The following is a 20890-nucleotide window of genomic DNA, read 5'->3' as shown; positions in this document are numbered from 1 at the left end:
TAGATATATATATCTATATATATATATCTCCCTATATATATATCTATATATATATATAGATATATATATATATATCTATATATATATATATATAGATATATATAGATATATATATATAAATTATTTTCCCAATGAAACTTGTGATCATTTTCTGCACACTGCTAAAATTGAAAGAGCTTTATTTTTTCCCAAAACATCTCATTAACTGTCATTCCTAAAAATAAAATTAAAAAAAAAAAAAAAAAAAAAAAACATACAAGGGCAAGCCCAACATTCTCCACTAGTTTAACCAAATTTATTTCTCTCCACAACATGAATCAAGATTATCTACTGTCAAATAAATTTTCTCAAACCAGCAATAGCAAAAGATAAATAATAATAATAATAACAGCAATAATATTGGTCAGGTTAATAACATCAATACCCAGAACAGAAAAAGAGACGGATTTGATCCTGAAAGCAGGGGGAAAAAAACCAGAGTGCACCACAGTGGAAAGCCACCATCCAGTGTTTTATTAGTGACACAGCATCAAAACGGCTCTGCTAGTCAAGACTCACTGAAGAGAAAATATTCAGGCTGAAGAGCCGATTTGGGGGATTTTCATAGCTAAACTGGGCCTGGATCCCTGCTAATGACAACCACACCTGTTACTGACTCAGGCTAATACGCTCTGCTGGTTGGCTGAAACCACGTTTTGATGAGGGCTTTCATTGATGGATGCAGCTAAATGTGAAGTATGGATTGGCCGAACGAAAAATTAAATGACAGATAAAACTGCTGAGGGAGAGAATCCGAGAGAAAGAAAAGAAACAAAGTTCTCTGTATGCCACATACAGTAGCTGTCGACGAATTCCTTGGGGCCTGCACTGAGAGCAGTGTGTTTGTGTGACCTGTTTGTACTTTCCTTTCTGCCTGCTTCACTTTGTTGAAATTTGACAAAAATTGTTTCCATCTATGATTTTCCAAGTGTTTCTATTTCTTCTTGCCAAAGAAGCTGAACCTCTTCTCGCGATCCTTCTCTTTCCCCTCTTTGTTGCGCATGGTAACACCTCCAGCATCACCTGAACTGGGGGAGATGGGAGGCATCGTCATAGCACGGCTGAGGGCCCGTGGACCTCCAGGCGAGTCTCCTGCTGCTGCTGGAATGGAGCCAAGGATGGACCGGATCCAGGAGCTCATTTCCGCCTTTAGACAGACAAAAAAGGGTATTATACTTGAGGCAGAATCATAGCACACAAATAAGATTTTGCATTTGTTTTAATAATTCATTTTAGTATTCATCTATACATCTCACCTCATCCTTGGCTTGGAACAGGTACTCTTTTCCATCCCCTAGCCTGCAGACACAGAGGAAGAGGTGAACTATTAGTCAGAGATAAGCTATAAAATCTAGCCTCACTATTTCACCATTTTCTTCATATTTCATCATGGACTCTCATTTTATTCATTAAATCTGAGAGTGTGACAACCATACTGTATCAGGAATTTTTAGTTGCCACCTTTCTCCTCACCTGAGCTTGAATACATGTTTCCTCTTCTTATAGTCGTGGGCTACCTCACACACAGCCTCTCCGAGGCTTATGGGTACCTCTCCATGGTATGGAATGCCATTGCTTGCGCTCTTTCCATCTTTATAGAAACCAAGACTTCCTTTTCTTAGGACACAGTACACGTTCTGCCAGGACCTATGGGAGCAAAGAAATGGTATTAGGACCAGCACGTGTTGCACATAAAAACAGAAAGTACATATATTTTATGATATCTTTATTTTCATATCTTCTATTGTGACTAATTCCCCAGAAATCTAAATCTCTTTTCAGTCTTCAGTGTCTAGGCTTCAGGGTCTGTTATGGTGCACTTTATTGACTCCCCTCATAACAACACTCACCTGCTAGCTGCCTTTTTGCTGTGGGACTCCATCTCCTGTTTTCGACAGAGCATCCCCTCCATGGTTTCTGGCTCGGACTCTGCTCCACCCCGGCTCGGTAACGTGGCAGACGGCTCAAGGCGAGAAGATGCCAGCCCACTGTCCCTACCTGGACCGTTCACCGACTCAGACTCGGAGCCCTGTGGTTCAAATCAGACATGAACGGTAGTAAGGAGATAGAAAAAGCACATGGATGGAAGCAGTGGGCAGCAAAGCAGCCATTCACAGCCATACATGAAGAGCCATGATGACGTTTGCTTTGACGACACTGTATGATTACCTGAGGTAACAGCATAGCATGGGTTTAGAGGGTTCACATAAGTACAATCGTAGTACACTGATATTTAACAGGACAATTACAGCTGCTCATATGAATGACACATACAGTTAAAACAATGTACATCTAGGAACCACACATGCCACACTGAACACAGAAACTTAAAATGTCTGCCTGTTAAAAAAATAATCAAAATGTACCAAAAGATAACTGATTTATTTGGGACAAAGGATACTGGAAGATACTAATTTGCAATATAAATATTATTAAAAATAATTTTTGCCTTTTCAGTCAGTCCTCAGATATATTACTCTTACTGAGTAACTGTAAATGAATAGATGATAACTCTACATTGTAACACAAACACAAATAAAAAACATAAATGAACATGTACTCAATTACAGTTTCACTCTATAAAGCCCTAAATCCTCCAAATCTCTTGGATGAAGTATTCTGACTTTTGTTTACCATATGAATCTTAAATATAAAATCCACAGATAATGGGTTGCAAAGTACCTTACTGTAACAATAGCAGAAAGCATTGTCAGCTAAGGACATGTATGTGTTTGTCTTTTTTTTTCCCTCAATAAACCCTTTCTACAAACAGCCGTTAATTGACTCCATCAAATTACTTTCACACTCAACACGACAGGTGTACAAATATAGGGAAAGACTAAAACAAGCTACATATAAATTAGCTTTGAACAAATATCACCACATTTACAGTTCTGGGCTTCACAATTACAGTCACTCCTGTCCTGGTCAATATGAGCACATATACAAGTGCAGACTGCATATTAGATCCATGAAGACAATGTGTTCATGAATCGGCATCATGCCTTTAAACAGCAATGGGGCTCATTAATGAAACTGCATATTGCATGAATAAATAAAGCAATGGATTGCATCTGTGACAGAGAACAATGGCTTCCTGATAGAAGAAAAGAGGCACTGCAGTTGACCAGGAGCTGAGCGGAGGCTGTGAAGGGGGCGAGGAAAGCTACAAAGCTGACCATGGCTTGGTACTCACACGCTCCGGTTGCTTTGGCTTAGACACACGTTTAGGCTCTGATTTCTTTCCCACTGACAACGATAGCGATAATGACTGCTGGTAAAAACGTAATAAGAAATTGTTAAGAAGTCTTTGTCTGGGGCAGAAACTTGAAAGTTAGTATGTGGCTTGCACCTCTAGAACTTGAGTGTAATTCGTACAGAAATGACTCTCTTTCTTTGACCCGAATCTTCTCTGTAGTATTAGCAGCAGACCTAAACACAGGTTTACGACAGCACTTTCCACAAGCAGCCATTGCAGACTGCCATCCCTTCCTCTGTGACACCAAGTGCTTCTTTTCATCTGCCAGTGAGGAGCTTCACTAGGATCGTGTATGTCCCAAACCCCACCCCATCAGGTACCATGTGTAATTTAATCATGGTCCCTGAGGTGACCTCTGGGAGGCACTTATTCTTTTCAGAAAAAGTGCTTCTTTTATGTGCCATTAACTATAACTAGGCAAAACTTTGCTGCTCATCTCTAATATAAAATGTTACTGATAGATATTGTTGATTAGAAAAGTTAAATTTCACACAAAATATTTCCTTCAACTCGATAATAGCAATCAATTTCATTATATGACATTACATGCACTGACACAACGCTGTTGATTGGACTTGAACAGACAGAGACACGGACAGACACTTACATACAGTTATATAATGTTTTATATGTAAGACTTATTTTAAAACCCAAAGCAAACTTGAGGTTTATTTTCATGAAATTCATGGTTTGCTACAAACTGTTTCCATGTTTTGATAGTTCGTCAGGAATATAACATTGATTACGTCTCACAGCAACAACAATGCCAATTACCAATATTTATTTTTTTCTGACTATTAATCTTTTACACAGATTCAGTGAAAGAGTTTCATTAAATAGGAGATGAGGCAAGGCAACATGGAAAAGACAGGACTACAGGACATTACACGCTAGACTACATTAGAAACCTGGTTTAAAAAAAAAACAAACAAACAAAAAAAAAAAACACAACAGAGCAGAAAAACTGTAACAGCCAAAGCATTTGGAGATATGTCTCACCTGAGATGTGTCATTATCACTGTGTACTCCATTCACTGACACCGATTGATTGAGTGTGGTCTGGTCCAGACTGGTTCTGTGTTTGAAAGGGAGGGAAAGCATGTTAACATATAAAAAATACACACCAACACCTTTCTGCTCTACCATAACTCCGCCTTGGTTTACCTGGCTGCAGAATCATGTACTTGACTTTCTGTCTCAGATTGTGCCACTTCTTCAGCGGGGGGTGGTGTAGGGGGTCGCCGTGCCCTCTCCTCTTCCTCTCGCCTCCTCTGGATCTCCTGCTCCTCAAGCTGAAAAACAGTGATTCAGTACTGCTATCTAAATGGGTCTCCTTGCCTGCATCATAGATGAGTGATGGACATTATGTACATCATTTATCTACCAAGCCATGAAAAACAACCCGAACCATGCTAAAATACAGGTAAAATTTGGATGTTATTGAATATATCGCTGTACTTACTGTAGTGAGTTTCTCCAGAAGGACAAAGCGCTCTTCCCAGGCTGAAGCAAGTTTCTCAAAGGCCTCATGGCGCTTAATTAGGCTCTCTACTTCATCCACATTTGAGCCCAGCTCTGCTGCTCGCACCAGAGGTTCTTGCCCTACCAACCAAGACTCTGCCACATAGGCATCACGTCCAAACTGCAACACCTCCAGCACTGAGATGCAGAAAGATCAGAAGAAAGAGGAGAACAAAAACTTTAAGACAGTGAACAAATAATGAGATATAAAGAAATACAGTATAATCAGCATCAGAAAATGTTAGTACTGTGGCAGTTGTACAGTAACTCATATACTTAGGGCCCTTTAACACCAACAACAGCTCTATAACAAAAAACACAGGCCTAACTGATTTCAGTAAAACCACTGCTTTGGTGCAGTGAAGGTTTCCCAAGCAAAGCGCATCACAAAATTAAAAACATGTAGGCCTACCAAAAAATGACTCCTGGCTCTACTTTTGCTATTGTGTAATCAATACCAATCGAATATGTGTAAGCACACATGCCTTGTAGAATACATGTACTGTATACCTTGTAGCATTGCGCTAGTGTTGACTGAGGAAGAAGTTATGGCTGCCATGAAAACAGTTGTACTGTACAATCCTATCTCCAGGGAGTACAAAATGCTGTGTGGCGTCTTTGTGTCTAACAGGCTGTTGAACTGGATGTATCTGTTTATATTTTATCTGCTATCTCTACCCTGTAGCAACATGCCCACACCAATGGATTCCTTGCATTTTTCATCATGGCACTATTAGATTGAATAGGCACACTCTAAACAGGTTAAACATGCATACCAATTTGTAAGTGATCCATCTTGTCTTGCCACTTTTTGTTGATCTTGTCTCTCTTTTCCTGGAGTTGAGCCAGTTTCTCCCGAATCTGTGAATCAAAGGAGATTCAGGAACAAGAGGACATTAAGTAATAACCCATGGTCATAATCTTTGTTATTTACTAAAAAACATTAACTGTTAAGATAACAGCAATTTTGACCCATTTCATAATACCTCATCAGCTGCATAGTGATTGTTGTTGATGAGAGTATTTCCCATCTCATTACAAGCAGTAAAGCTGTCTGCCCTGGTCTCAATCTCTGACTTGATGTCCTGATGATTGGCGATGACCAGCCCTGCAGAAGATACATCCCTGGGGCAACAGAAAGGAAAGAGAGGTGAAATTTAAAAAGACACGTAACACTAATTATAACAACATTCATAAGCATAATGTGGCACTCACCTGGGACTGTCATGTGCATCAATCTGCAGGTTGACACCGTCCATCCAGAGCATGAGGTCTCGCACCATGTTGAAGAAGCGGAACTTCTCCACAGTGTCCAGCAAGAGAAGCCTGCGAGCCTGACCAGCCTCGAGCAGGCCCTCCCAGGCTGAAGTCACAGCATGTTCACTTCTGTGAATGTCATCAGCTTTCTCTCCAGCGTAAGCCTTCTGCAGCCGTGCTGCATCATCTTGCACCTGGTTCACCTAGGAGGTCAAGGAGGAAGAATTGACATTCAGTATTCTACTCACATGACTCCTGGAATCACACATGTGATTTCTTTATCAACAGATAGCTGACCTGTCCACTGAGGGCCTGGATGTCATGCTCAAAGGTGTTGTGCTGTCTGTGTAGATGTTGGACAGTGTTCAGATCACGGCCCAGGTCAGAGGGCAGCGCCTCCCTCTTTTCCTTAACACGTCCAAGCACCTCCATGGCATCCTGATGGAAGCGGTGCAACTCATAGGAAGCTGCCAACATTTGTGTGCGTGTGTCAATAAGCTCCAGGAGATCTGCCCAGGCCTCATTTAATCCATCCTTCCACTCAGCCACACTAGCGTTCTCAGGATGACCCGACTCAATCAGGTCATCTGCCAAGCCATTTACACCATCTACGCGCTCTTGGCCGATGGTGCTAGTGTCACGAGCAAACTCCCGGAACTTATCCCTCAGCATCTGTAGACAGAAAAATCAGGGCAAACGTGAGCAACATAATTAATTCAGCTAAATTTCTCTAAGCTTCAATGTCTCCAAAGCATATGACAGAGGAAAAAAACACTCACGGTGACATGTTCGTAGTCCTGTCCTAGTTCATGGGAGCCAGCAACCACCTCCCTCTCAGCAATCCACTGTTCTAGGTCATCCACCTCCCGCTTCAGCTGGGTCAGCCGTAGTCTCTCCTGAAGCCGCCCACGACGCTCCTCAGCTAGGTCTTTCAAGCCTGCATACAGCTTGTCCACTTGGGCTTGCCGTAAGGTGATTCTCTCGCTGTTAAATGAAAAATGAACGAAGGACAGATCAGTGGTTGTAGATGTACAACTTTGTTCATAAAAGGGCATATGTCAAAGTTGAGACTTCAACATTCAGATCTACTGCACCTCTCTGGGTGTTCACTGGTGACCATGAGGCGGCTGCTGTTGGCTAGCTGGTGAATGGTTTGGGCATAGTCTTCAAGAGCCTGTTCCAGGATCTGGTGCTTTTTGACCATCACTAGTGCGCTTTGTTCATCCTGGGAGACAAACAGGAAATTATCAAACTTCTTAAAGATACATGATTGTGAAACAGCTGCAATTCTATGTCTTATTTTGTCTCAATTTACCTTGGCTTTTTCTTCTGACATCATATGCAGCTCTTGTTCACCCATCCAGGCCTCTGCCTCTGCTGCATCAGCATAGAACTGCTGGGCGCGATTGGCCTCTATTAGACGGTCATGACGTTTGTCTGTCTCGGCAATCAGCTGGTCCCAAAGGCCCCTCAGCTCAACAAGACGTTCCTGTAGGACAGACTGTCTCTCGCCATCTACCTGGCTCTGAGTCTTTCCTCGTCTGTGGATGTCATCGATGCGAGGCTGGTGGCCCTGGATCTCCTTCTGCAATGTCTGATTCAGAAGCAGAGAAGTTGTTCACTTTGACTGTTGAGTTGGCAATTGCTTCCCCTCACATTTGTCTTGGGTGAATACACAGTTTTAAGACGTCTAATAATGAAATGACAATTATTGAAAAGTCACCTTTATCTTCCTTTAAATTACCCAGCATTTACAACATTTTAAAGAACTTACTAGTGGTAATCATTTTGCCATTTGTTGTCACTTTACCTGGTTCTTTTTGATTAGAAGCTGAACGGTAGGCAGGTCTTTTCCATGGTCTGTGGAGGTTGCTAGGGGCATCCTCTCTTTTACCCATAGCTGACAGAAAAACAATGAATAGAACATAAGCGTCAGGCAAAACATATAGATCTATATCTAATTTAAGCAGTCAGGCAGGTAATCCAACTCACAATTTCATCTTCCAGATCTCTGTTGAACTGATGTGCTTCTTTGGAGGCAAGTAGTTGCTGTCGCCTCAGTTTAAGAGGCTCCTGAAGGTTTTCAAAGTTGTCAGTGACCCGCCTTTGCTGACCATCTACTTCAGCTAGTCCAGCATCCTCCTGGGACAGGGCTAGAGCCTGAGACTGCAAAGACTGCACCTCCTTCTCTCGGACATCCATCTGGTGCTCCAGCATCTATACAGGGAGAGCACAAAGATGTAAGACAAGATGATATGGCATTTGGCAGTCTCCACTAAACAGATTTGGCCACTTCCACCACATGCAATTATAGTAATAGCACACACACACACACACACACACACACACACATATATAAAAGAACAGATTAAATTCTTTAATTACTTGAAACTGAGTCTCTCTTTTTGACATATGATGTTTTGTATCAATGAGAACTAATTATGTCATTTGATATTAAAGCTCTATAACACAACAGTATTTCTTGACAGCAAAGATGACATAGATGTGCTTTGCTTGCACAGTGTAGTCTACCTGGTGCTTCTTGAGCAAGATGTTGACACTGGTCAAATCTTTGCCATAGTCGTCACTATGCAGTTGACTCTCAATGTTTTTCAGCCAGACATCTAGGGCAGAGCAGCTCTGTGTAAAGAGTTCTGCCCTGTTGGCATCAAACAAACACTGGGCCTTGGTGCGGGTGGTGCCCTCCAGCTCCTCCCACTGACGCTGTAGGTCCTCCAGGGTCTGCTGAACAACAGGTTTCAGCTCAGGCTTCTCTGCCACCAGCGCCTGACCCTCCTGTTAGAGGGAGGAAACAAGGACAAGTTTTCATTGACATTAATCTAGCCGTTTTGGCAACACCAAGTCAGGCAGTATGTCCCTAATGTATACAAAAAAATACATAAAAACAAACTGATTAGCCTCTTTGATCGGTTTACCCATGAACCAGTCAATTAATTATTACAATTACATAACAATCCACCACCTGTCAGAACAACTGTCCACATACCACACATACATAACTAATCCTAAAATTATCCTTTTCCCATACCTTGTCAATTTTGTCTAGCCAGTCTTTGTTAGAGGTCAGCTCTGCCGTGAAGGCCTGGTGCTTCTGCCACTTGCTGTGAAGATTTCTGGCCTCATCATAAGACATGTCCTGTGCCGTCAGCATCTTCTCATTGATCCACAATGTCAGCTATAGTAAAGAGGATAGCATTACACAATAACCATCATTAATATTATTATACAGATATACAAGTGATAAACACAAGTTCTATGGCTTTTTTTTCTTCTGATTAAAGAATGTCTAATCACAATACTAGCTAGCTTTGACATATTTAAACTTTATGCACCTTTATTTATTTATTCATGTTGCTATTATTTCATTTCATTTTAAAATAGTTTTTACCTCCTGCCCATCTTGGAGGAAGTGCTGTAGTTCACGGTTGTCCTTAAGCTTTGTCAGCAATTCATTTGCAGCCTTCTTATTCTTAAAATGCCTGGAGAAAATTAAGGAGAGCTAAATGAGCAACTCTTCAAACATCTAATCAAAAAGGAAAACTTATATTATTGGAATTTTTTTCCATCTTGTACATTGCTCTAACCTTTCCTGGATGGAATCAACTTTTTCCTGTATCTTGTCAGAGTTTGCATTAGAATCATTAATGAGGCGTCGTCCGGCCTCCACCACACCGGTAATCTTCTCCTCACTGGCCTCTGTGGTGGTAAGGAAATCCTCATGCTTCTTAATGGCCTCCTCTGCTCCCTGAAGACTGGTGGGCATCTCTGTGTGGGACAGCACGTACTCCTATACAAAGAGGAAAGGAATGCTGAAATTGTTTTTAATAATTCTTGGATTCAATTATCTAATTACATTTAATATCAGTTCCTCTTAATTAGATTTTGTTGTAAGTAGAATTCTGTTAGTTCTAAACTAATTTTTATTAAATGAAAATAAGCCTAGTATAGTGGTCTTCACCATACAGATCTAGGCCTTGGGCCCACTTACAGTGCACCTCACTCCTGTTCTCCCAGTTGCTCTGATTTAATAGCTAGGTGTGTGAGTACACTTAACTAGACACCAATGTAAACAAACCACAAAACCAGCACAACCATAATAAAAACCTATATAGGGGTAAACATGTTTCTAATTACCAGAACAACATGTTTGTGCCGCATTAAACCACTGTGGGAGCAGAATGATTAATTCAGCAAAGCTAAATTTAAGCTTGAAAATTTAATTTTTTATTTTCACTATTTGAAATTATTGTTCTGTGATGATTATGCTGTGCAATCAAGCATATTTTAGTCATGTAAAGAACAATGGGAGAGAGGGCAAGAGGGCAGACAGTCTGGTAAAAAATTTGAATTAGATTTACATTTCTATCTCACACAGTTACTTTAACCCACGCTTTAACCCAGCTGTTATCAATTTGAAGTACACAGGTACAAACTCTTATTAGGCTGTTTGGCTATAGACTGAACCAATAAGGCTGTACATTGATGCATGTTTTTTTGTTTCATTGAAGCCACAGCTCACTGGCACAGGTTTCAATTCCACAGTGATTTTTTTCTAACCTGGCTGTTCAGGAATGCTTCTGCCTGCTTTGCATCTCTCAAGAAAGTCTGGAAGTCAAAGGCTTGAGCCAAAAGACTGTGGCGGTTCTCCCACATGCGATGCAACTCATGCCAGCCGGTATCCAGTGCTTGGAGCCTCTGGGCCAGGAACATGTGCTGAGCATCTGTCTGACCTTGGGTCACCTCCTCACCGACTGCCCGCATCTTCTCATAGTCCTCCTTATAGTTATCCACCTCATTCTTGATACTCTCATGCTGGGCTAGCAAACTCTCAGCCTCAGGTAGAGAAGTGGGAATGTCCTCTGAGGCCACAGCTGTCTGAGTACGGGACAACCAGGACTGGAAGTCATCCAGATCCCTAAGGAAGCCCTGCAGCTTGCTGGCTTCACCCAATGACTCCTCGCGTCGCTTCATGGTGGCGTTCAACTCTTCCCACACGTCTTGAATCTCTGCCAGACGTCCTTGTATCTCTCCTGCCTGATCTGGATGTTCCTTAGCCAGCTTTTCTGCCTCATTTCTCAGGTCATCCAGTTTCCCCTGAAGAGACATGAAAAATGGTTTAAATGCAGAAACGATGAAAAGATTCCTCAGCATGAAACCCAAAAAGTTCCTAAAATTAATGTGCCTTATTAATTGCATTATTTATTGTATTTTCTGTTCCCAGCCCTTACACATAAGTCACTGCATGTAACCTCTCCATACCTGAATGGCCTCAAGGTCCCTCTCCATGCCAGTAAGTTTGCGTTGCAGTGCCATCACTCCAGCCAGGTCGTTGCCCAGGCCCTGAGTAGATTCAATCACCTTGGTCTTTTCCTTCATCCAAGTTTGGATCTCATTACACTCCAGGTGGTAGTTCTGGATGTTAAGGGCCGACTCTAGGGCTTGTTTCTTTTGACCAGCCAATTGTTCAAACTCTGTCCATCTAGGAACCATAAAAATGCAATATTCAGGTTACACATTAATCACAGCGCTCATTGAATACAAATATATTTCCTTGCAAAATAGTGGGTTTTACTTGGCCTTATATGTTAGCTCTGACCTGTTGTTCAGTTGGTCTCGTGTCTGGTGGATTTGGTCTTTACTACAGTTGTCAGAGCTCAGCAACTGCTCTGCCACCTGGTTCACATCAGCGACACGAGTGCCTAGGTTGTTCATCTCAGGTTCAAGAGTCTCAAATCTGCAGTCATAAAGTAAAGAAACAGCATCAATTCACTCATTCTAAAAAGAAAATGGTCATTTAGACAAGTTTTTTCTGCAGATACTAAAACTACTTGTGAGAGAAATCAGTGACATTTTGTATACTTTAAGGAAAAGATTAGAGCTGCAAAATTATGTACAGATGGTTGACTCTTAATTATTACTTTACATATGTAAATCTCAGCTTCAGTGTTTCCAACTTGAATATTTTGAGGGATGCAATTGAGTCATCACCATGTTTCTTCCAATCAAATCTATATTTACATTCTTCTCCTTCCAGACTGACCTCTGCTGCACCACCTCTAAGTCCTCCAGTTTGGTAGGGATCTCCATCCCATGTAACCACTGCTCCTTTTCCTCCACCCAGAGCTGGCAGGCACCAGCTTCACTGAACATGCGGTAGAGGGCCAGGGCACCTTCCAAAGCCTGCCGCCGAGCGGCTGACAGAGACTCCAGTTCTTCATAGCGCTGTTCAATAGCAGGTAGGCGGCCATCCACCTACAGTAAGCAGTAAACCATAATTCAGTACTCTAAATGGAACACCATTATTGAGGAAGTATGAAAAAGCACACATACCTGAGGGTGTTGTATATAGGCCTGGGGCAGTGCTTGGTCCTGCTCATGCAGGGAGTCGATGAGGGGACGGTGGCTCTGGATCTCCTCCTCTATCTCCCTCTGCTTGCGAGCGAGTGTTTGGGTGGAGAACTCATCGTGGCCCACCTCCTGACTTGACACCTGTCTGAGTGTCTCCATGATCCAGGCTTCCATGTCATTGGCATCTGTCTGGAACTGGTGCAAGGCCACAGCTTCCTTAAGACTCTGCTCTCTCAGTTTAGTTGTCTGGGGAACAGGGAGAAGAAGAAATTCACAGAAACAGAAATGTATAACAGAAGAAAATATATTTGGAGAAAATAGCTTTATACTGTGAGTAACAGTCTAACAAATACAAAGAGTCTTGATCACCACCCACCTCCTCCAGATGTGTCCATTGTGCACGGATGTCTTGAATCCTTTCTGTGACCTCTGCGGCTCCAAAGTGTCCCTCCTTAACCAAAGCTTCCCCAGCAGCAATGCTGTTACTCAGGGGGCCATAGCGGGCTGCCATCTCATCCCTGAAAGCCTCATGTTTACTAAGCAGGTGAAGAGCAGAAGTGAGGTCACGTCCACAGTCTCCACTAGCCAGGATCTGCTCCTGTTCTCTGATCCAGGCTGCCTCCTCTCCAAGATCCCACAGGAACTGCCACAGACGGCGAGAATCCTCCAGGCTCTCTCTGCGTTTCCCAGCAAGCTGACCAAGCTCTTCATAGGCTTGACCCAGCAGATCAACCTTCTCACTAACTAGTCCTGGCTCACATGGTTTGTAGGCTGGCAATCATAAAAGGCAGGAATAAATGGTGCTTAGAAATATACCAGACTAAAGCTGCATGGTCGGTACAGAGACTAAGTAAAAGCATGTTTGAAAACTCACCCTGTTCATAGGAAGTGAAACGCTTTGCAGCTCCCTGCACTCCCTTGATCCTCTCTGCCTGAGCTGAAATGTCAGCCTCTACCAGAGTGTGTTTCTGAAGTAGGTCTAGCACATCATGCAGATGTTTGCCACTGTCCTGAGACTGCAGACGGCCCTGAAACAGACAGAGGAAACAGTCCAGTAGAATTAGATTTTAGAAGTTGGTTATTTCATCTTTAAAAAAAGTATTCCAAACTATGTTTGCAACAGCACCTGCAAGGTAGGAAACTAAAATGAGTATTGTGTCCACCAACAGAATGTGTCAAGGGTGGGCAAAGGGTGGACCAAAAACCAATAATGGCTGACAACAGAATTTCAACAAGCTTCAGACCATTAACCTCAGCAAAAGAGGAGCCAGAACCACACAAAAATGACAGCGGAGAAAATTTCTCTAATCTAAGCTATTAGTGTAGGTCATTTGATGACAATAGGACATTGTGTTAAAAAAATTTAAAAAACTGTATACAAGCATTCTAATTATATGGTAATGGTTGACTGAATCAATGAGACATTAGCAGAGTGATTCCAGCTACCACTGAAAAAAACAAAAAAAAAGATGAATGTTGTTATCAACTCCAACGCAGACAAACAAGTGCAGACATACACTGTATATTTCCACCCCAACTGTGTGCAGCTACATTAACCACATGCTTATACACTTTCTCATTCGAGAAATATAAAGAAAACCTCAAATGCTGATTTTGGAACAGGTCAAAGCTCAAAAGAAGTAAATAGTGCTATATTTATTTAAAGCAGGTGGGTGGCTTATGAGGCCAAGCCCTTAGTAATGATATTTGATCTGCAGCAGTGGAGAGAGGTATACATGCTACTATTTAAACAGATAAAAGATATTCATGAGTTTAGAACAATTCATGATTGACACCACAATTAAAGTCAAAGTTGAATATTTAGGACATCTATACTGTGCATTTACTAGCACAACATAACAGCAATTTAAAGCTATAACTACCAAGACTGGTAACCTCTATTAGATGTCTAGCATTATCATCTCTAGGAGTTAACATGTGCACCATGTAAATTAAGTACACTGAATGATACTATAGACTGTTTAATCACATGGTAGGTTACTTTTATGACAGGCAAAAGCCAAAGGCAATGGTATTTGGCAATACCAGCATTTTGAGACAGGCAGAATCAAAGTGAATTCCACTTAAGGAGAAATACTACTAATACTACATACTCTTCAGCCAACCTCGGGAAAGCCAGCAATGACAGGCTTTCAAAAACATAGCCTTCAGGAAGAGCCCAGCCCCACCCACCCCCATCACCCTGTGTGACTCCCCCGTGGCTACCGTGGAGCATTTTCGCTTCTTGGGAACCACCATCACACAGGATCTCAAATGGGAGCTAAACATCAGCTCCCTCATCAAAAAAGCTCAGCAGAGGATGTATTTCCTGAGGCAATTGAAGAAGTTCAACCTGCCAAGGACTATGATGGTGAACTTCTACACCTCCATCATTGAGTCCATCCTCACCTCCTCCATCACCATCTGGTACGCTGCTGCCACGGAGAGGGACAATAACAGACTGCAGCGTATCATCCACTCTGCTGAGAAGGTGATTGGCTGCAATCTTCCGTCCCTCCAGGACCTGTACGCCTCAAGGACTCTGAGGCGTGCAGGGAAGATTGTAGCTGACTCCTCCCACCCTGGACACAAACTCTTTGAGACACTCCCCTCTGGCAGGAGGCTGCGGTCCTTCAGGACCAAAACCTCTCGCCACAAAAATAGCTTCTTCCCATCTGCTATTAGCCTCATCAACAAGGCTAGAGAGCCCCACTGTTGCTGATCAATTGCACCAATCACCAGAAAAAATTCCTTGTATGTGAAAACATACTTGGCAATAAAACTGATTCTGATTCTGATTCTGATTCTTTCCTGAAGTTAGGCATACAAAAAGCTAATTACTGCTGTTGTGAACAAATGTCAACAACAACCAACTTAATTGAATGGATTGGAAATTCCTTTTGGTTAATTTAAAAACAAAGCCAAGGAATGAAAGTGGTAGTACTCACAAGTTAAAACAATTGTGAGTACTGTTAAAATAGTATAGCATAGAGAAGTATAGACTTTGTTCAGTAGGCCTTTACCTTCATGTCTGCCATCCAGTCCATAATGTAACGCATTTCCTGAAACAGTCTCTGTAGGTCACGATGGGCATTGAGCCGCTCCCTGCGTGCAACCAGGAGCTCTTTCAGGTATTCCCAGAGTCGAAGCACATTGTCCCTTCGTGCAAGTATACGTCGTACATCATGGTATCCCTCTGCTTCCAGCTCTTTGGCAACAGCTTCCACAGCAGCCACACGCTCCCAGTACGCCCCAATGTCTGTCTCAATTGCCTCATGTTTACGGGTGGCAGCTTCCACTGCTCCCAAGTCAGTTCCAAAGTTGTCCTAATAACAGAGTAGATTCAGCATATCAGTAAAAAAAATGCACCAGTAGCAACACATTCATCTGTTTTTGAATAAATCAGATTTCCACCCATCTACCTGAGACACAAGCCTCTGGTTCTCACTCAGCCATGTCTCCCGCATAGCAGCTTTACGGTCAAAACGAGCAGCGAGCATCTCCAGCTTCTCCTGGCGAATTAACTCGTTTCTCAGTGCCAGCTCACGTTCATGCTCTGCTTTTTCCAGTCGCTCCCATGCCTGTCACAACAATGAAAACACAACAGGAAGCTAGTAACATCTAGCAACTATGACACCAACACTGCAAACATGATGCCAATGTTGTGAAACCATAATGACTTAAATAGTCATAGATAACACTCCTGTGGGCTAAGAAAACCCTAAAGTGAGCATGAACTAGTTCCCCAAATTCACGTAACAAGCTGCTCATATAATATATTGACATATGGTATGACATCACATTATGAAACCTTTCTAGATGGAACGCTGTAATTCTAGCTCTTTCTAGTGCAACCCATACCTTATTGATGTCAGAGATGAGTTTGCCCTCTCTTGGCATGTAGACTTTCTGGTTGTTTGCTCGCATCTTACTCTGGATAGTAAAGAGGAGAACCTCCAAGTTTCCTTTCTCTGTAAATCTGTCAACACAGACATCACCTCTGTTTAACATACTCTACAGCTTCACATTTTGGATCCTAATGGTTAACAAGCATTTGGTTATTCACTGGGTTACATAAACCTATCTGTCTGTCACTCACTTGGGAGGTTTCTCCACAGTCCGGTAGGAGTTGAAAGCCTGGAGCTGGTTCTGCACAGCACTCAGTGAGTTAGCTAGCTGCCTATCATTGAGTGTCACTATGGTCTGCTCAATCCACTGCAGCAGCTCTGAGGCCAGAGTCTCATACTTCTCTATCAGCTGGTCAGCCTCAATAGCATAGTCCAACACCTGCAACAAGTAGAGGTCTGTCAGTCAAGGCAAATGGGCAGCAAACACTTTTCTCACACACAAATATATAGACACACAAATACACACACACAAATACACACACAAATACACACACACACACACACACACACACACACACACACACACACACACACACCTAACCTTGCCAATTCTTTTGCCCTCCACTGCCAGGGCTTTCATCTTGGAGAAATAATGGTAGTAGGTCGCGACATAGGTAATGATGGACTTTTCATCAGGCTGATCAACATTCACATCTGAAAAAGAGAGAGTATGGTCCATCTGCACCTTGACTCTTCTACCTTTATTTAATCTACTGATTATAGACTTTAGCATGCACAAACAACACAGTGAAGTTTGAATCTCAAAATAGCCTGAATGAGGAGTTGAATAGTTGCCTAACTGTTACCATCTTTTGACATGGTTTTTGTGATGTCAGAGTAGTTGACGTGATGTACTGATGTCTAAGCTATAATTAATTCCAGTAATCCTCCATAGTCCAACACCTTTCAGTCTGTTTTGGGCATCAGCTTAGTGCCGTAGTGGACAACGTCAGGCCATCAGTGAGACTTACAGGAGCATTTTATGGAGGTTTTACACACTCACCTTCTGGGTCCAGCAGCTTGGTAAGCCCCAGTTCCTTCTCAGCCACATTGAAAGCATTCTGGAGATTGTAGTGAGCATTGGACCTCTTTAGGTTGTCAAACTCAATCAGGTCAGGTCTGCAGAGGCCGGCGGAACAATTATGATTTAAGTACATATTGGAGAGGAGAGCAGGGTGAAAACAAACAGTAATATAATTCATACAGCATCATCATTTTGTAGTAGGATTTAGGTAAAATCGTCTGCATGCTAAACAGGTTTATCATTTGAGGATTAGTCAAGCAATTAGGCAATTATTGCCTATTCTTGGCTAAACCTATGTTTTCATTTAGAGCTTACTATGGTATAAAACTGACATAAAACTGGTCTGGAAGGCCCATGTATATGTCACTAAAATTTGAATAACCAAGAAGCATGAATTGGCATACCCAGAGGAGGGCAAACATGGGTATTTTCTCTTTGAGATTCAGTGACCATGCCCAGAGTTTTTAACTGTACAAAGGCCATGCAACCTTTATTCCAAAGCATGTTGTTTATTCATGAAACTTAAGAAATGACATTCTATAGTAGGGGGAAAAAACTCTTTGCATATTGTAATTGCCTGCTGTGGTGTACCTTCTGTAGTTTGAATAGGGGACTGACCATGTCGATGGCAGTGTCATGGTTTACATGAATATCTCATGGTTCAGTAACTTCTGAGAAAGCAGTATTAGCATTAATGTATCAAGTATAACCTTAGGCATTCACTGTAATGAACAATGCTCTCTGTTCTATTTGACCCAGGAATTTAGGGTACTTTTGGTCTCAGTTCACAGATTAATTTTAACACAAGCTATTCACGGCACTATTACCAGCAGGGTGTGCAAGTGAGTTACCAAGCATGGAAAATAAGTGGGTTATTATTTCTGTGATCTAGGTCATCTTAGTCCCTATTTTATTTTCATCCTTTTAGCCATACTGCAGAATGTTTGAAGGATGGGAGGAGTAGGAGGAGACCTAAATAGAAATGGGGATAAAAAACACCCCAGAAAAGTGTGATGGTACTGTGACAGGTGCTTTTCATAAGGTAAGGAAAGACAAAAAAGGAGATGAAAAATCTGGATGCTCTTTGCAGGATTAAATCCTCACTTTGAAAATGAAGCCCTGTTAAAATTATTTTAAATCAAAGTACATGTCTAAAAGGGGGCAGCTTCATTCTACATTACAATGTAGAAAGTAACAATCAAGTACAAGTAGAAGTCAGTGACCTGTGTTTGTGCACAATGGCATTGAACGCCAGTCCATCTCGCCAGCTGGTAGTGAAGTTGTGAATGTTGACATTGGGGTATCTGCAGAGGTCAGATCAGAAGTCATTAATCATTAACTCAACACAGCAAATTCATCAGTGACCCCTTCAGTAAAACCGTACATTTTACTTTAACATATTGACAGTATTCATCCTCTGTGGTTAAGCCCTTTCTCTGTCTTCCCTTTCTTACCCAGCAGTTTTCATTTGGCACCAAAGCAGCAGGGCATCTTTAGCAGATTTCTTCTCCTTGTTATCTTCTGTCTCCACACTGATGTCCTGGATCTGTCAGCAGAGCATTTATTCAGTTAAGACTGTGACACTAAGAGACATTATTTTACAAAATTCCTATATGATTAGACTTCTCAATATTATCAATATATGCTCCCATCTGTATCTGTATATTATACTAAATTTAAGAAATGGCTGAAACAATTTTCAAGTAATGATAGCAAGTTCATGACTAGAATAACAATATGAAGTATTGCCTTGTAAACACATCTCAGCCACATTAACCTCTATTACCATTTTTGTGAGTTTGCCTGAGGCTGGACTAGGCTACATGCAGAGGCCTGATGTCCCACAGCCAAACTCCCTTTTTGAAAGAAGTTAAGAAATGTAGCAACTGGTGAGAGGGCAATAAGCAGAGCTTCATACAACTTTTGTCTATGTTACCTGGAAGCGCAGGATGATAGTCCAGATGAGACCCAAGGTGAGACGGTGATTCCCATCCACAATGTCATGTGAGCCCATGTTTTCTAGATGGACTTTCTGCTCCTTGAGAAACTGCAGGGCTTTATCAACATTCTCCAGGCAGTGGATACGCATACGGCCCTTAGTGGGCTTTGGCTGTGGAGAAAGAAGACAAACAGAAAAGAGGACATAGGTTGACGTTGCTGTACACAGTGATCACAACATGCATGCAGAGGAAAGGGAACAGGAATTTAAAAAAAGAGAAAAACAAGTCAAAGCAGGAGGAAAAGTAAATCACACCAAGAGAAAGCAGAAATAAAGTGCATGATTGCTCCTTCTTCCTGACTTGTGTAGCAGGGTGAGGGCCATGCGGGGGCCTGGGTCAGGTTTGGGGCAGAGAAGGGTGGTTTCTGTGTGATACTGACCAGCTGTTCTCCTGAGAGCACTTCCAGAAGGCGGATTAGCATTCGGCCATCTCGCAGGTCAGTGTACAAGTCACCAATGCGACAGGTCACTCGGCCTAAGTGAGAGTTCACCCATTTGGTAAAGGTCTTCTTCTGTACTGCTTCACGCTCATCTGTACAGGGAAAAAAAGGAAGAAGTGTTAAAGTTACATTGCACCACAATCACAACTGACTCTACTGACTGAGATGCCACTGGCCTCAATGTCATTCCCATCACGTAAATAAACTTACAGGGAATTACTTTTGCTCTAAACACCAGTGTAGTCTACAACTTTGATCAGATCTGAGCACAGACAACTAACAGTAAATCATAAGGACTTAAGCCCTTGTCCTGAGCAGTTAATAAGCTGCGCCATTAAGTCTCCGAGATCACTGTATTGACAGCTTAGTGAGAGGTTTTTCACTCTTTACACCACAGTTTACTGATGACTCTGCTCATGTGTGCATTGGTAATTACTCTGATGTGCGTGTAGAAGAGAAAAATGACTTTTCAAAATTGCTCAGAAAGGTAATGACATTTAGTAAGCATTTTTGTTGTTACTTTATTCGAGCAGGGCTAAAAAAAGAATCACAATAAATTAAGCTGTAACAGCAGCTCAGACATATGGACCAGGGGAGTAAGAAGCTAATCCTGCTCCGCCACCTAACAAGGTGACCTCATTTCTAGGACACAAGGTCTCCCTGCCTTTTGAAAACACTTTTCTAGCATTGTACTTTATGCACTGCACTTAACATAAGCCCACACATAACAACCCTGAAGCAAATAGAAAATAGATCCGAGGAGCAGCTCTGTGCTAATGAGTTGAACAAAACAAAGCCTACTTACTGCAGCATGAAATGAAATATAATGGTGGTGAGGATAAATGGATCTTTTACAATAACACATCTTTAACAATAAAAATGGTAAAGCCTTCATATTTTGATATTAAACAGTAAACAAATGAAACCATAATTAGCAACAAAGCTATATTTAAAAAAAAAGGGTTCATCACGCATTTTTCTCTGTAATACAATCATCTTTGATGATGACTGATACCCTGCACAATGGTGCAATACACCGCACCTTCTTTCCACAAAGCATTTCAAACAGACTGG

The 20890-nt window shown here is 41.9% G+C and overlaps 1 protein-coding gene across 7 annotated transcripts in view; it reads right to left on the bottom strand.

Moving 5' to 3' along the window:
• Positions 1-162: 162 nt before the first annotated feature.
• The window catches only part of sptbn2 (spectrin, beta, non-erythrocytic 2), a 51471-nt gene continuing 30743 nt past the window's right edge, over positions 163-20890 (bottom strand). For 4 of the 7 annotated variants that reach the window (XM_071460909.1, XM_071460910.1, XM_071460912.1 and 1 more), the window contains 38 exons: positions 19757-19908; positions 19314-19487; positions 18832-18923; positions 18601-18681; positions 17357-17472; positions 16895-17007; positions 16545-16732; positions 16307-16424; positions 15868-16026; positions 15469-15771; positions 13320-13473; positions 12822-13216; positions 12428-12691; positions 12138-12349; positions 11694-11831; positions 11357-11576; positions 10655-11191; positions 9682-9884; positions 9486-9576; positions 9126-9272; positions 8609-8872; positions 8069-8293; positions 7887-7976; positions 7392-7670; positions 7171-7301; positions 6856-7060; positions 6374-6748; positions 6035-6279; positions 5806-5944; positions 5596-5680; positions 4761-4957; positions 4463-4590; positions 4298-4373; positions 3236-3313; positions 1890-2068; positions 1513-1686; positions 1296-1338; positions 163-1186 (listed from right to left, as the gene is read on the bottom strand). In XM_071460909.1, coding sequence (XP_071317010.1) covers positions 974-1186; positions 1296-1338; positions 1513-1686; positions 1890-2068; positions 3236-3313; positions 4298-4373; positions 4463-4590; positions 4761-4957; positions 5596-5680; positions 5806-5944; positions 6035-6279; positions 6374-6748; positions 6856-7060; positions 7171-7301; positions 7392-7670; positions 7887-7976; positions 8069-8293; positions 8609-8872; positions 9126-9272; positions 9486-9576; positions 9682-9884; positions 10655-11191; positions 11357-11576; positions 11694-11831; positions 12138-12349; positions 12428-12691; positions 12822-13216; positions 13320-13473; positions 15469-15771; positions 15868-16026; positions 16307-16424; positions 16545-16732; positions 16895-17007; positions 17357-17472; positions 18601-18681; positions 18832-18923; positions 19314-19487; positions 19757-19908 — 6983 coding nt within the window. In that variant the 3' untranslated portion in view covers positions 163-973. The remainder of the gene's footprint in view (positions 1187-1295; positions 1339-1512; positions 1687-1889; positions 2069-3235; positions 3314-4297; positions 4374-4462; positions 4591-4760; positions 4958-5595; positions 5681-5805; positions 5945-6034; positions 6280-6373; positions 6749-6855; positions 7061-7170; positions 7302-7391; positions 7671-7886; positions 7977-8068; positions 8294-8608; positions 8873-9125; positions 9273-9485; positions 9577-9681; positions 9885-10654; positions 11192-11356; positions 11577-11693; positions 11832-12137; positions 12350-12427; positions 12692-12821; positions 13217-13319; positions 13474-15468; positions 15772-15867; positions 16027-16306; positions 16425-16544; positions 16733-16894; positions 17008-17356; positions 17473-18600; positions 18682-18831; positions 18924-19313; positions 19488-19756; positions 19909-20890) is intronic. The other 3 variants (XM_071460914.1, XM_071460915.1, XM_071460911.1) reach the window with 2 other exon arrangements.

The sequence above is a fragment of the Trachinotus anak genome, unplaced genomic scaffold (genome assembly GCF_046630095.1).
Source record: "Trachinotus anak isolate AG129_WGS33_773 ecotype Australia unplaced genomic scaffold, CSIRO_AGI_Tana_v1 ptg000024l, whole genome shotgun sequence".
Lineage (NCBI taxonomy): Eukaryota > Metazoa > Chordata > Actinopteri > Carangiformes > Carangidae > Trachinotus > Trachinotus anak.
The sequence above is the reverse complement of the archived record's forward strand: the minus strand, read 5'-3'. Positions and strand labels throughout refer to the sequence as shown.